General features: G+C 34.6%; 1 protein-coding gene across 1 annotated transcript in view; it reads right to left on the bottom strand.

Annotated features, from left to right (window-relative positions):
• Positions 1-16869, bottom strand: part of LOC135844111 (LIM/homeobox protein Lhx9-like) — a 126849-nt gene that overhangs the window by 39812 nt on the left and 70168 nt on the right. Inside the window, exon 4 of the mRNA XM_065362222.1 lies at positions 8403-8935. Within this exon, the coding sequence (XP_065218294.1) occupies positions 8403-8935 (533 nt within the window). The remainder of the gene's footprint in view (positions 1-8402; positions 8936-16869) is intronic.

Below are 16869 nucleotides of genomic sequence, written 5' to 3'. Positions count from 1 at the left end.
GTATTTTTGAAGGAAAAAAAAAACATGAAGAAAATTTTTAATTTTTCTCTTCTTATTTTCAATTAGGGTAATTTCAAAAAAAAAATGGATTGAAGAAAATTTTTGAGCATTTTGAAAACAATTCTCAGAATTTTTTTTGCAAATGCTGGAAAAATTTGGATAGAACCACTCGAGATATCCTCAAAATAAACCATTTTTGAGCCTTCAGCGTGGTTTTTGACTTTTCAAGAATTTTCAATTTCTGCTTCAGAAGGCTAGAAATTTGATTTGGGTGCCTAAAGATCGAGCTGTGACTAATCCTCAACTTATTTAACAAGTTTGTCTACATTTGGGTCAATTTCCAAGCGAATATTTAGAATTTGGAAGTGTTTTTTTAACCACCTTAAAGAAAAAAAAATCGATAAAAATTTGTTTGTAGAGACATTTTTGAAATTTTCACGAATAGTTTGCATTTTTGTCGTCGTACAAATAAAACCAACCGACGGCTCTGAATTTCATCATTTGGGGCCATTCTAAAGCATTCTGTTGGATTTTCGACTTCTCTAAAATTTTTTATTCCTCCAAAAGACGCAGAAATCGATTCGGCTGCTGAAAATTGAGTTATGACTAATTCTGGATCTGTTTGACAAGCTATCAACGTTTATTCCAATTTCCATTTAATCAACATATTTTTTTATTCAGGAGAAAAGAATCAAAAAATCAAAAATTTTCTGTTTGTAGGGACATTTTTGAAATTTACATGAATGGCTGTATCTTGTCCTAAGTCGATCCATCAGATCTGAATTTCATCATTTTGGGCCATTCTGGAACCTCCAGGATGATTTTTCTATTTCCTCCGAATTTTGAATTTTCTGCAGAAGGCTTCAAAATCAATTTGGGCTTCTTAAAATCGAATTGTGATTAATTTTTAATTTTTTTCACGAGTTTATCAATAGGTATTTAGATCAATTTTCAAGTGGACATTTCGAGAGTGTGTTGATGAAAAATGCGAATAATCAAAGCTGGTCGAAAAATATCCTCGAGATTACCGCCTGGAAGTTGACCTAGATATGGATAATCTCGTGAAATAGGTTCAGAATAGGGCACCATTTCATTTTTAGCTACCTAAATTAATTTTCAGATTTTTCTGGAGAAGTTTGAAAATTCTGGAGAAATAAAAAATCGCGAATGAGCTCAAAAAGTGGCTCGAAATACGTCTAATTTTCATTATTTTTCTAGACTGAAAAAATGATTTTCTTTCAAGAAGCCCAAATCGCCGAAATTGGTCAATTTTGAATTTTCCAAAGTTCACCAAAAATTGAAAATTTGATTTTTTGCAGCTGAAATTTTATTTATATGGGTTTCAGATCATGCTAGCTCTTTCCACTAATCACAGCCTCGTTCAAATCGAAGAAAAATTTATACTTGGCTCATGAATTACGTCAAAATCTGATCTAATCAATCTAATGTTTGGATTTCCATCCTTTGAAGTTGTCAATTGACGCACCAAAAATCGCCACCCCTTCCTTCCAAAAATTTTACATCAATTTTTTAAAATTCAGAACGTACCCCAAGTGGTTACTTTGGAAGAAATATTGATGGATCAGTTTTGGGGGGGAGGGGGAGGAGGGGGAGTAAAATACAATAATTTCTACTAACTTGATAAAGTCATCAAGAGAAATTTTTCAACTATCTGTATCGAATTTTAACGGATGTAAAATTTATTGTTAAGACGAAAGTTTTGATAATCTGAAAACAATTTTTGACAAATTACGTATGTATTTAGCAAATGCTTGAAAAATTGTGAAAAAAGTTTCGGTTTTTGGGGATGAGTTTCGTGTTTTTAATTTTAGCAATTTTTGAAGCTTCTAATTTCAATTCTCTGTGTTGAATTGAATGGATGTAAAATCATAGTTTGGAAAAAAGTTTTGATAATTTTAAAACAATTTCTGACAAATTATTTTGCAAATTCCTGAAAAATTCTGGAAAATTGAGATTTTTGTTCTATTTTAGCAATTTTTGAAAATTCAAATTTCAACTCTTTGTAGGTATTGAATTTTAATGGGTGTAAAATGAAATTACTTATTGTTTGGAAAAAAGATTTAGTAATCTGAAAACAATTTTCGGAAAATTAGTTTACAAATGCTTGACAAAATTCTGAAAAAAGTTGGGATTTTTGCCAATGTTTTTATGTTTTTTTTTTTTTTTTTATTTATTATAATTGTAATGTAGCAATTTTTTAAAACTCCAATTTTCATGAACTCAAATTAATTTTACTCCTGATCTTTTCCATCAATACTTAAAAGAGACAATTTTCCAAAATTTATATTTTTTCAACTATTTTTTGGTAGGGGGGGGGGGGGTAGTTGATGTGTCTCGATGATTTTAGAAAATTTTGTTCGATTCAGTCGCAATGGGAGGGGATGACGAATGTAATTTGATTGTCACCATCTCTCTCTAATCAGACACATCCCATAAAGAATGATGAAATTTCGAAAACCCAAGCAAAATAATATTGAAAAACAATTAAAACCAATTGGCAAACTTTTTCTGCTACGAAAACAACAGTTTTTTCGCTGATTTCTCAAACACCGCGAACACGTGAGTTTTAATCTATCTAACAATTTCGACGCTCCCCTTCTATAAATACACTCGCGCGTAATCAAAAAAAAAATATTACCTTGGATCATTCGGGGAAATAAACCTAATAAAATTTGTTTGGTCAGTATTAGCGAGACAAATTAATGAACGCTTGAATAGCGCGCGAATCAATGTCGAAAATCTACTATAAGTATATTATTTATTTGTATAATTATCCAATTAAAATTTAGGTCGGCGACGTTCGACGTCCACAGCTTAACAATCACATCGTTGTATGTATAGATAAGTATATGGAGAGTGAGTGAGGTGTTGGCAAACAATTTGAACGCGGATATGTATGGTATATCGATAAAAAGAAAATAATAAGGCGCTAACAAAGTTATACAAACGTGAGCGGCGATATTTACTTTAGAATACCTATACACATCATACATATACGATAATAAACATCACACTTCTCTTATATGTAGTAGGTGCCTTATATTATATTAAAGCTCACCGACGACGTTATACTTGATAATATTATGTGTAAGCAAAGGGGTAAAGGGAGATGGAGAGGTGCTAAAGTAAAAGTGACGACTGACGAGTTGTGTGTGTGTGTGAGGCAGAGCAGCGGTGGCAGCGGCGGCGGGCGGTAGCATCATATAAGAATTTTATCCTTCACCTTAAACTTTTCCTCACCCTACGTCTTGGCCCGGTTTTCATGAAGAAGAAAAAAAAAAGAGCAATTAAAAACATAACGCGATATGATACAAGTTTGATGTGTATAGAGAAATTCGTCGTTAATTAACCCTAATTAAAATAATTGCCAAGCGTTATATTTAACGCAATTGGTTTACGATTCGGCGCCGCTGTTGATAAAAAGAAATTTTCGATAACGCAGCAAAAAATATTAATACTTTGTGTATGATGGTGATAAGAGGAGAGAATCTTCTTTGGCGGTTGTTTTGACGTACGTAGATGGAGCGAAATATTTAGCATTTTAATTATTATAGAGAATTAGTGCGATGGTTCGAGTACGAGGACATCTATGTATAGATTTACAAGTGGGAGTGATCGGTTTGGGGTTTTTTCATTTTTTCTTCAGTCTCATTGGTCTTTAACTTTTTTTCAAATTTGGGTGCAAATTTTCAAATTTTTTTGGGTGGTGATCTTTCTTCTCGGTGAGCTCTTTTGTGTGGAAAAATTTCAGAAAAAATGGTCTCGATTTGTATAATAGAATAATTGGTGTATTGGAAAATATGTTGTAGTGTCGGAAATTCTCTCATCGTACAACTGGATCCTTTGATCTATGACCTATCGATGTGTAGATTGCGGACGACTCTGTACACAAATCGTGACACTTTACACGGGCCATTAGTCGAATACCACCGATACTTCCGTCTATAAGGATGAATATCACTGTACCCAGCACGTAGTGAAAAAACAGTCGAAAAAAACAGTACCCAACAACCGAGTCTCCTGTAGTAACCGATGCGTAACTCTTTCGGTGGTTGAAGATGATCAAAGAGAAAAACAAACTGTGTAGTTCGAGAGATGAATATACGAAGAAAACAAATACTGCACAGAGAACATACTACGATCACACTGCAGATGAAGAAGGAAAGAAAGAGACAAACCGAGCACCTCGATGAGGTGTCTATATAGTACACAGTGAATATGATGCGCACCTATTCAGCGACGACGGGGGCAATCAATTACCACGAATTCATGGTGCCGAAGTCGAAGCCTCTCTCTCTCTGAGGTAATCCGAAACGTTCCGATAAATTGATTCTGCATCGTAATGCTCCTCGAGGCGGTATCCTTCGCTAGAGCAAAGAATAAGAAGAAGAAAAAAATAGAGCTGCATCCAACGTGAATATCGTTAGTTTGTCATATACACCGAAAAGGCAGCCAAAGGGCACAACGAGTCTTTCGTATGCACACATAATATTGTGATGATAACCAATCTAAGCGCCGCGAAGAGATGCCAAGGAGTGAAAAAAAATTCTCAAATAGTGGTCACAGTTGATCGAATTATTTTGTAAATCCTGTTAACCGTAGGTATAGAAGAAGTACCAAATGTCAAGCTCAGGTCAAGAAAATAAACAAGCTAGGTTTTTCGGTTGATTTAGCAATAGAAGAAGTTCTCACGGATGATATGGTAACGAGTTTAACTCGTGCTTAGTCGTGTTCTTCTATACCGCGCCATCCTACCCCAGCCCCAGCCATCGTAAACAATATCAAATCGATACCTTACGTAGTACCTCTTCTCTTCTCCGCACCGTTATAGCAATCTACTTCGTACTATATACACATATATACACAATTGTAATTATCTGAAACCACAAATTTTACCTTATTGTAAATCACCGTATGCACGCGAGCAGTATACGAGTAATATCAACACCTACAAACCCATGTAGTATTTCCGTTGGCAGCGACCAAGATGCTCAGGATTTATAGTTCCTATAGGTAGAGGTAGAGGTATAATCTGGTCTGGTCTGCCTTGCCTTGTGTTTGTACATAGTTTTTTTTCGGCGAGAGAATAAATTGGATAATACATCATCGATATATGGTCGAGTAGGATGCCGGGGTCGGGGATGAGAATTTGCCTAGATTATATTGAATTCGAAATTGAAACGAAGGCTATATAGGACTGGCGAGTGAATTATAGGAGCTGTGGGTGATCCCTGAACTTTAAAAAAGGTGGTTTTTGTTTGCTCGTAGTGATACTTGAGATGAATGCTCGGTTTCAATTATGGAATTTTGTAAGGCACGATGTTAAAATATGCCAGATACGTGAATTATTATATTGGATCATCCCTGGAGATCGAGTCGAAAATCAGATTTACAAAATGAAGCTCAAAGATCGTCCGAAGTCTAGAATTTTTCATTTCGAAGTATTTTGGATTGAATGTGGCAGTCATTTGAAAATACAGGGTGTCCAATACTATCCAATAGTCCTGCTCCTGCTGGTTCTGTTTTTCTCATTTTTGTCTACTTTTTTGATTTGTCTCCTGCTATTTGTCCTCTCTTTTTTTTGTTCAAAAGTCATGATTGTTACCAATTTTTTCAAACAAACTTTATTATTTTCTATTTGCTCTCCTTCACTCATTGAAAAATTAAAAATTCAAAAATTTTGACGTAAAAATGTTTTAATCTGACAAATTTTGTCTTACTTCTCCTTCAACACCAAAAATTGAAATCTTTGAAATAATACCTATCCTTCTGATAAGTCCCACTTTTAAACTCCTGTTTCGAATTGCCCTGCTTTTTGGGCACCTTGAACTTAATTTCATCAATTTTTTAAGCGGTGAAATGGTCGATTTCAATTTGGGGGAGAGGGTGATATTAAATTCTTGAAAAATTTGAAAGATATGTTGTCTGGAATTATGAGAAAAATCTGAATGTATTTTCAACTCATCTCCCTGCTCCCCCCCCCCCCTCAATCCCCTCCTCTCCTTCTCCTTTAACTAAAAGACTGAATTTTTGAAGAAAAAAAAATTTGTGCTAAAAGCACTACTTTTGCCATGTTTTTTCATGCAAATCTTGGAACTTTGTCTCTGAATTGAGCATGAAAAATTCGAAAATTTAATGTTAATTTCTGAAAAAATTTGTCAGGATTGGTAAAATAACATTTTTTTACCCGAATAAATTTCATTCTTTTTAAAACGTCAGTTTCTTGAGCTTTGGATGAGGGAAAGGTGACTATTTGACGAATTTACTAAGTACCTATTTAAAATATTTTCATATTTCGTGCAGGAGTTAATTTTTTCAATACTTGGAAACATTCTGAACTATGAAAGGTTCAAAAAAATGTCAAGAATATTGAGAAAAACAAAAAAGTTTTCAAAATATCCCCCTCCCCCTCAAAAAAAGAAGATAATCCGTAGTGATCGATAGATTGGCTCAAATTGCAACTCCAGATTGATGTGAAAGGGACTTTGGCACAATTCAAAAATTTCAAGAGCTTCAAATTTTTGAAAAATTTAAAAGTAAGCTTAAAATACAATTTTTGAAAGATTCAAATAAAATGAAAATTTTAAAAAAATCAAGTAAAATGAAATTTTTGAAAAATTCTAGTAAAATGAAATTTTTGAAAAATTCAAGTAAAATGGAATTTTTGGAAAATTCAAGTAAAATGAAATTTTTAAAAAATTTAAGTAAAATAAAATTTTTGAACAATTCAAGTAAAATGAAATTTTTGAAAAATTCAAGTAAAATGAAATTTTTTTGAAAGTTGTTTAGTTTTATTCAAACGTGGAATCGAAAAATTGGTAATTAAAATTATAGGAGAACTGACTCAACTTTGAACTAGACCGATGAAATGTACAAGTAATTTGGGGCCAATTTCAGTGTGAGTGGCGAATAGAATCCATTCTCCAGCCTTCGATAATGTAAAAAGAACCAATGAATTCCAAAAACTGTGTTCAGTGATTCCAAAAATACCTAAAATGATTTACCCAAAATACATCAATTTTTTGAAATAATTCCTTTTTGGAATTTTTTAGCCTTTTTGCTTTTCTGTGATTGGAGGGTGTTTTTTACTTTTTTTTTACTCATTTCGAACTCAATTATTATTTGAGAAATGAGAAAAAAAAATTGAGAACGTATCCGAGGTTTTTGCTTCTATGAGGGTCGAAGGTATGAAATTTATGACATGTTCATTTGAGCTTTATTAATCACCATTGGAGATTCAAAGGAATATTTTGTGGAAAGAATTTTTGACGTTGAAACCAAATCTAGACCTCAAATTTCACAGATTATGTTCAAAATGAAACTGATGATTGAAGAAATATAAGTACCTAGCCTATTTCAGAGTTCATTCCGAGATTTTTTCCGAACATTTTTGAATAAAAATTTTCAATTGTGAAGGTCAATAATTGGACGGAAAGATAGAGAGATTGGAATGGTTTCGAACTGGCAGAAACTAATTTTGGAAAAATGGCATGCAGCATTAATTGCATTTGTACGTGTTAAAGTTGATTTGGACACTTTGTATGGCATTTTTTGAAAATCTGGAATTTACAAAAATATGACTGGAGGCTCCAAAACGGTGTGAAATTGCCTTCAATCGATTCAGCATGTTGAAAATGGAGTATAAAGTGAATTTCAGCTTTCCATTTTTCATTGGGTGAAATTCTGCGGAAATTTCAACTTTCAAAAATCTGCTGGAGGCTCCAGAATTGCTCGAAATCATCTTCAATCAATTTAGGCGATCGAAAATAGAGCACGTACCCAATTTCAGCTTTCTGGGTCAATTTGGTCGAATTTTGATTTTTTTTCTCCATTTTTGGCCCTTTGATTTTTAAAAATTCACCAAAAATCGAAAAACTCATTTTAGTGTCTGAAATGTCAGCTTGTGGCGAATTTTTGTGATCTTTCAATTCAACTTCAACCGGTTCGAAAAAATTTCCTGCCAGTTGAAAACCTTCCTACGTAGTTCCTTGTAAGAGAAATTCTGATCAAAAAATCAGAATTTTCACTACTTTTTTAGCCTTATGTTTGAACTTTTTCAATTTCATGAAAATTTTCAGGCGTTTATTTCAGTCTATTTCTTTCACCCCCCCCCTCACCCCCTCGCCCAAACACTAGAAAAAGTACGAAACGACTCGTTGTTAGATTTTTTGAGAAAGAAAGTAAATTGATTTTACATATATTGTTTGGGCAGAATGAGTTCTGAAACATGATGCAGATTTTACGATCCATCCCCTTTTTCTCTCACTTTGAACACAATTTTCAAAAAGTCTCAAAACTAAGAGATGTATAGCTCAATTTTTTTGACCAATCAATAATAATAATTGCTTAATGTAAAAATAGAATTTGAACATTCGACTCACCTAAGCCGGATCCTAATCCGTCGATATCCTTGGGCTTTCGTTTTCTAGGCCGGCCTTTCGGCCTAGGCGCCGAAACGCCGTTGTAAAAGGTATTAGTGACTTTTTCATTCTCGGAATCGTTGCTTAAAGGTAAACTATGCGGCGGCTGGGCTGGCTGCGTTTGCGGCTGCTGCTGCGAAATAATATTATGATGGTTTTGTGACTGGAAATCGGGCGATGGTAAAGTTTGCAACGAGGACGGAGTGATGGCCGGTGGTATAAAGGCGCCTGGTCGATTGGCAGCAGCCGAGTAATCTTCGGGCGGCGGTACCGGCGAATTGTGGTCGGCCGGATGAGGTGGTAGGAGTTCGTAATGCAGACGACAGTATACTTCACCGTCTCTCATGCCGAAATGGTCGCCTTTCCTCAGCACAGTCATGCAAACGACGCAAAAAAAACAAGGTAGATGGAAAACGTATTCTCGAGCTCGCATCACTAACTCTTGCGACGAGATGGTGGATTTACATCGCGAACATCGGTTTTGGCTGAATAATCTGCGGACAGAAAAAAAAGACTGGAAATTAGGTTAGGTTACAGAATGTGCAGTGCTGCTGATGGAGTTGCTAAATTTGACGATGAGAGGTGAGAGGTGCTTAAGTACAGTCACTAGAGTCAGTTTTTGGGTGAAATAATTTATTACTAGTATAGGTTTGCCTGGTTTTGTGAAGATGGATGGAAGAGGTTACCTTGTTGTCGAAGAATTTCGTGAGACGTCATATCATGGGAGAGGAGGGTAAGAAGGGGAGGGAAAGAGAAGCGATATAATTCATTGAAAATGATATAAATGTTATGTACCTATGTAGATATAGTATCTATCTTTCTGTACATGCATAGAGAGTATTCTGTGTCTCTATACTTACGCACATATGGCCATAAAATGAACATCGTCCTCGTCTCTCAGAGAGAACGCTTAATGGAGTTTTTATTAGAGCTAAAAATCGCCTCGATGGCTCGATACGCCAAGTATTCGACGAGTAAATGGGTGTTTTAGTATACGAGATAGGTACGATTCTCACAAGCTATACAGAACACATATGTGAAGAGTGAAGTGAACTAGACAGAGGGAAAAAAACATCAGCTATAATATTTTTTCCAAGTTTTTTTTTTATGGATTACGGTTTTTTCTTGACCAGGGTTAACGGCGTTCGTATACATATAAGAAGATTCCCAAACGTTAAAAAATAGTATTACACAACTCTATACACACATGATCTGTACGTCAAATCGAGACAGAATGGGCAACGACGATGCGCAGAACATAGGTAGAGATAATAAAATCTCTGTTATCAGACTTCCATCAAGTTAGACGTGATTTTTCACAGACTCGTGTTTATTGTCGGTTATCAGTTATTGAGATAGGTACACGAGTCGAGTCGAACGAAGATGGTGTGGGTAAATTTGTGTAATAAAATTATCTCACAAATGTGATGCGAGTATCACTGTGTGTGAATTTTTCAGTTGGCCGAATACCTCGAGGTACAGAAAAAATGACCCTGAGAAGTGAACAAATTAATTCGAGGAAAGTGTTGTCGATTAAGGTTTTTTTTTCAATAGAATCGTCGAAGAAATTGGGACAATGAAGGAGCTATTATGAAGTACGACTCGACTAAAAAAAAAAAAAAAAAATAGAGTAACTAAAAATTTATGAAACGCTGAAAAAAATCGATCATTTTTCATTTCTATTCGTGACTTCTTAGTGTGTACTTATTATTATGTATAGATTTGGAAAGCTAGACACATAAGAGGAGTTGTGCCCAAAAATATACCGCTTTTGTCGCAACTTATAATACGGTAGCAATATGAGAATATTTGAGATAGCCAGTTGAACGACATGTCAAACTTGTGACACTGACGGAAGCGTCATTAGAGCACGGTAAAGTGTACACATATGCTGGAGTGTGTCGAGTATAGGTAAAGGTATACGATACATATAAAGAGGAGAGACGAGTTTGTCAAAGTTTTGTACATATTATGAATTTATTAGTCTAGTCAGGTATATAGGTTACCATATTTGACGTTACGTAAGGATCTCTAATATAGTAAAGCTTTATAATAATAAGGAATTTTCTGAAATTAAAAATTCCATTAGGGTTTATCGTTTTATTGTATTATTCGAATATTATGTCAGAATTTGGAGACTGGAGAGCGAACAACATTTCAAATTTTGATAGGTTGGTGTACTCGTAGTAGGAAGCGGAGAAATTTTTTAATCTGGTTTTAGAGTCGAAGGAAAACTTGTTGAGAGATGTCTCCGTGTAGCCTGGAGAGGTTTTAGGTGTGCCAATAGCCGTACAGTGTGTTTGGATCTATATTCCAGAGGATATGGATGATGAAATTGATTATGTTGGAAGCTTCTGATTTTTTTTTCTTTTGAGCCTCTCTGGTGAGAATTGTGAAAAATTATGGAACCAATGAATGCAATTTTTTTAATTTAACTGCATGATTTGGGGGGGGGGGTCTAGTGAAGGTAAAATAATCGCCGATTTTTCAATTATTTTACCAGGTTGTGGTGAATGGAAGCAGGTGATCGAAGAACGAGAACTCGATGAATGGAATAACGAGGAAAAAATAGAAAGACTTTGAAATATTTTTAAATGCATTAAAATCATTTTTCAAATTACATGCCAGAAAACTGATGAAATTGAAGTAAAATGTGGAAAAATTTGGTCAAAAATTTGAAGAAAATTTTTTTAAAATTTAAAAAATATGTAGTTATTAAAATCATTAAAAATAACCAAAAAATAATAAAATTTCATCGAAACTTGGCAGCATTTACGTAAAATTGCGTATAGAACGTTGCAAAAAAAACTGATGAAATTTCAGAGGAAGTACGTAAAATTCAGCTAAAATTGCCTTAAGCTTCAACAAAAGTTCAAAACACGTTATAAAATGCATTTGAACGTTTTTAAAGTTATAAAACCATTCAAAATGATCAAAAATCGATGAAATTTCTGCGGGTAAAAGTGGTCAGAATTTTGCTGAATTTATTAAAATTTGCGTAAAACGTAACGAAAGCGAGTTGAAAATTACATTTTAAAAGTTTTTAAAAAATACATACAATCATTCAGTTGTAGAAATCTGATAAAATTGGACCTTTAAGCAAAAATTGCATAGTGTTGAAAATGACAGAAAAATTAGTAAAAAGTCCTAAAATAATTTATTAAAACTTATCAATTATCAATGATTTTGAATTTGTCGATAATTGATAAGATTTAAATTATTTTAGGACTTTTTTTACCCATTTTCTTGTCATTTTCAACACATAAACAACATTGAAATTCTTGCTTAAATTTGGTCCAATTTCATCAAATTTTTACAAAATGTGCTTCTGAAAAATACTGGAAAAAAAATTAAAAAATATGTACGTAAATAAAATAAAAATAATTGAATTGAGGATTTATTAGGCCTATTATTTGGATCAGTACTTTTAGACTACACACAATAAAAATAAACGTAATTTGGTTAATTTTGACAAAATGACCTTGAATTATTTATTAGGTACCAAAAAAGTGGAGAAATTTTCATAAAATCGAAGAAAATTCAGCAAAAATTGCCAAAAAAAACTACGTTAAAATTGGTAAAAATGGCATAAAAATAACTGAAAACGACTAAAAATTGATGGAAGATCTCAGAATATGAGCTGAATTTCGTGAGAATCGCGTAAATTGTTGAATAATATTACCAATAAAAATAATTAATCAAAATTGAATTGTAAAATATGATAAAAATTGTATAAAACGTTATGAAATCTATAAGTGGCATAAAAATGACTGAAAGTTACCAAAAATTGACAAAATTTTTGTAAAATTGAGGTGAAATTGGCCAACAATTGTTCGAAACATATCTTAAAATTCGACTAAAATGTTGCCAAAAATTAAAGGTAGCGTTGTTTGGGGGGGGGGGGTGTTTATAATTGCAAGATCAATTTAACCCTTTTTTTTGTCAAATTTTTGAACCCATCTGAGCACCAAGTGATTTCCACGTAATTTGCTCTAATTTGGTTTTTTGGCTTGGTTTGATGTGAGGATTTGACAGAGTTGAATAGGGGATGACCTTGGCTCAAAATTTATGTTTTCTATTTTTAATTAGGTAGGGGATAAAAATGATCAAAAAAGTTGATAGAGGATTCAATCGAAAACAATTGAGAGGGTTCTCATTAAGCACTGATCAAAGTAATAGGTTCTAAAGTTCATTTTTGGGCCATCCAGAAAGATTCGAAATTTCTGGAGTCATTTGAGAACTCGCTGGAGGCTCCAGACCAGGTGATCTACTGGGTAGATTTGTTACGTTGAGAAAAGTTTTTTATTCGCCTAATTTCATTTCATTTAGCAAAGAACTTTAGAGGTAAAAAATAAAATCAAAAATTGAAATTCTTGATAAAATTATATTTTTGACACCCATTTGCCTGAAAAAATCTTGTGATGTTTAAAGACATCGGAAAAGCGAAAAATTTTACCTTGCCCTCCCCCTACCCCACTTAAAAATCCCAAGTGTTTGAAAAAAGTCCTGCTGTCGTTTAGATTTTTTTATTTTGAAATTTTTTCAAAGACACCCTGCAGAAAAAGGGAGGAAAAAATCGATCGGGGGGGGGGGGGGTGAAAATAAAATATTTTGGAAGGTGGTAATTTTTCTTTTGAAAGGCAGGTAATGAAAAAGTAGGTAGTGATTTTCGGGCCAACGAATTCCTGTAGACACCCTGCAGACTCGCTTTGCTCAAAAAAACTTCAAAAATCTCTCTTGAAATAACTTTTTTAAATTTTGAACATTTTCAGAAATCTTTCAAAAATTAACTCAAGCACCTGAAATTTTTATTGAGGGGGGGGGGGGGGGGTCAGAATATGCTTTTTCGATCTAGCTTGATTTCGTTCAAATCTGAGAATGCCAGCTCAAAAGATTTCCTTATCAGTTATAACATCACCAGTAGAAAAAGTTTAGAAATTTGAATGAAAAAATAGGTAATTTTTTCCTTCAGACTTCAATAATATGTTAATCGCAAATATATCACCAAACTCGATAAATCCCCAATTCATCAATTATCCTCCACTTCTTTGCCGCTATCTCAATCGCAAATTACATGCAACACTTCAGCATACCACTTCATGTCCATCGCGAAAAAAAACCACTCCTTCGATGGGCATACTCGTATGTACCACACATACTTGCATTCATCTCTTAAGCCATTTATAACCGACGACTAATTGCTGGTAAATAGTGTAAATACGCTCAGTAAGTTTGATCACGTGACTCTCACGTTTTGGAGCTATATCTACCTAGCCCTTCGTACTCGGTCACACTGGAAGCGGCTTCGGCTCCCTTCAGGGCATATACAGCATCCTGATGAGCGAATCTCACCGCTGGTAGGTCTATAGAGGATTCGTGGCATTCTGCGAATCTCTGTACTTGCGCTTTTGACCAACGTCCAGCGTCCATCGGCAGGTTACTTTTTATGGGGTTCTTATATACTCGTATAGGTATATAGTAGCACTATATAGCAGTTCATCGAGCATGGGAAACTGCTGCGGCGGCGGTGTGTCGTGTTTCTTTAAAACGTGAGAAATCTGTGCTCTGCGATCGCTCAAAGACACATATTGCAGTATACACATATACACATAGGCATAGCGAGAGAGTAATCAAAGTATCCAGCCGCGAAAGGAGCCGTTTGCAAAAAAAATCCATCCTAGAGCGACATTATTACGAGCCGACTTTTCACCTCCCTCCTTTTTTTTTTTTTGCTGCAGCTCGTCTCTATGGTATGGTCTACACGACATCTCTGAGTCTATCATATACGAGAGTACAACGCTACTGGATGGATTACTTTTTAACCTTCCGCCGCACAGTTCCACTTCCTCCCTTCGGCTGTTTACGATCGCACGTTATGTAAACCGCCTCTTGACCAACCCAAACAGCTGTTTAACTATGGATATATTATCACAACAATAAACACGACGACGTGTTACAATGCTTTTCTGATACAAATTTATATTCGGCTAAGTTTTTGGTGGTGTTGTCACCCCTGCTATGCCAAGTTTTAGGATCAAAAATCGTATGTATGTATGTATGTACTAGAGAGTGTATCGTTTCTCTGCATTAATCTAGACATTCGTTCGCAAACCGATATCGGTGTGTTGTGTTGATTTGTATACTGAATAGGTCTACACAGTGGGTGATTTACATCAGTCATACCCCTTTATATACTTCGATACTCTGTGTGTTTGATACAAATAGGGTGCAAAGAGGTATATCTGTGTTATGAAGGTTATAAAGCTAGGTATGTCTTTCGAATCTGAGACCTTTTTAGTATGTTTGGAATCATGAGAATGTGCTGAAAAAATAGGTTGAACTGTCAGAATGGCGAGAGTCTGACTTGAAAAGCTCGAAAGCTGCAAGTTCATTTTTGAGCCCTCTAGAGTGATTTGGAATTTCTGAAGAAATCTGAGGACTCGCTGGAGGCTTCAAAGATGTCAAATTGCGTTTGTTTTCAAGTCTGGTGATCTTTTAGACACACCTGACGATATCTTGGAGAGAAAAACACGTTATTTATACCTTCTTTGAAAATTTGATTTTTTTCACATTTTCTATAATTTAATAATTAGTCAAAAATTCACTTCTGAACTGTTGAACTGGCTTTTTGATCCATGGGTCCTTCAGATCGATTTGAAATTTCTGGAGAAAATGAAAAAAATCGCTGCAGAGCCTCCAGAATAACTCAAAATTAGTACCTAAAGTATTGTTACTGTATTGGGTGGGGGGGGGGGTGAATTGAAATAATTTTTCTCATCGGTTCACTTTTCTCAAAAAAGTTTGAATTTCTTGAAAAAAAAAATTCAAAAATCTCAGTTTAAAAAATAGATTTTCAAACATTTTTCAAATCTTTAAAAATTTTCCAAAAAATCCAAAAATGAACTTCAGGACTTGAAAGTTTGATTACGAGAGTCTCAGGAGATAAACTCTTTCGATCCAGCTTGGTTTAGTTCAAATCAAAGCGTGCTAGTTCAAAAGGGTTTCTTTGAAAGCTTAATGGCTTCGTGAATGTTTTCAAAAAAGCATCCAAATGGTCATAGGGTGTCTGGACGATACAGCCCTTCCTTTCTTTTATGGTCAAAAATGAACAAAATAGGGTGAAAAACACATCCTCATATGGGCCTTATACCTTAATTCGACGATTTTACCTGAGATTTCTCTCCCCTGCCTCTTGGCTTCTTCTCGTAATCCTTCTCGTAAATACTTGAAATATCGTTTTTATATGTTCAAAGTTGACCCTAATAAAATCTTTCCTATAGTGATAACCCAGTGTATGTTTATTATGTTATACTCTTATGTGTATAAGTAATAGTATAGCTTGTATCTGAACAACTACAACAATGTAGCAGGTGAACCGAGGTGATCTGCTGTTAATAAAACCATAAATAAATTTACGATCTTTAACCACCGAACGCTGTGTAAAGCACACCCACGAATTTACAATACAACCCATGGGCTCATGCACGAACCTAAAGACCTACAAAACCAATACTAAATTGAAAAAGAGGAATAGCAGCTGAATCTGAAAGTACTGGCAGGCATTCGGAGGTGAATTTTCCACGAGTTTTGCTATTTTTCCAGTTAGGGAAGAAATAAGTTATAACGGATTCATACTTCGTTCGTAGGTAATATCTCTCGTAATAATCTGAAAATGGCATTAGTAGGTACTAGATAGGAACTGCATGAAGCAATATATCGTCAAAGTAATGAATCGTCCGTCCGTTGGAACCAGAGTCATATTTTATTTACTCAACGATATTAGCTCATTTGCCAGCACTTCTAGACAGAGATAGAAACAGTGAAGCGAAGCGCGAGCGTTATTAATATTTTATTCATTAAGCACCTAAGCGATGGTAATCTTTTATATTTCGAATAAGCATATATATGTACGAGAATGCCGCTCGTACGAGTACTTATTCCCGTAGCTTTGAATATACTATAGGTAGGTGTAGGTATACAAAATCGGTAGCGAAATTTTTTCAGACGTTGGTAGGCGTGTTCCGGATTGTTATCTTGGAAAAAGGCTACTGATGTAGGAACGCGCTTAGAAGCGTTAAGTACAAGGTAATATCATTAATTTTTATAATTTTCAAAAATGAAGCCATAAATCATACAAACAAACGTATCATTATTGCATGTAAGAAGCGTATAATTAATTTTTAAAAGCGTTTGTTTTTTTTTTCGTTTTTTATTTTGGGTATCTGCGAGGATTTTCGCGTATGCGAGGGATATGAATGAACTGGAGTAGGTTAGAGGGCACACAGAGATGATTAGGACGTGTATGTAAACAAAAAGGTGGCGTGTAGTTGTGTTCGAGATCACCTGTGCTGGATTAATTTTGCTGTTAGGTGTTTTAATACGCCTTTATTAATTATTTTTTCACTCGAGTTTCCTCTCCTTCGAACCT

This window comes from Planococcus citri, chromosome 4 (genome assembly GCF_950023065.1).
Source record: "Planococcus citri chromosome 4, ihPlaCitr1.1, whole genome shotgun sequence".
NCBI classification, from domain to species: Eukaryota; Metazoa; Arthropoda; class Insecta; order Hemiptera; family Pseudococcidae; genus Planococcus; species Planococcus citri.
The sequence above is the reverse complement of the archived record's forward strand: the minus strand, read 5'-3'. Positions and strand labels throughout refer to the sequence as shown.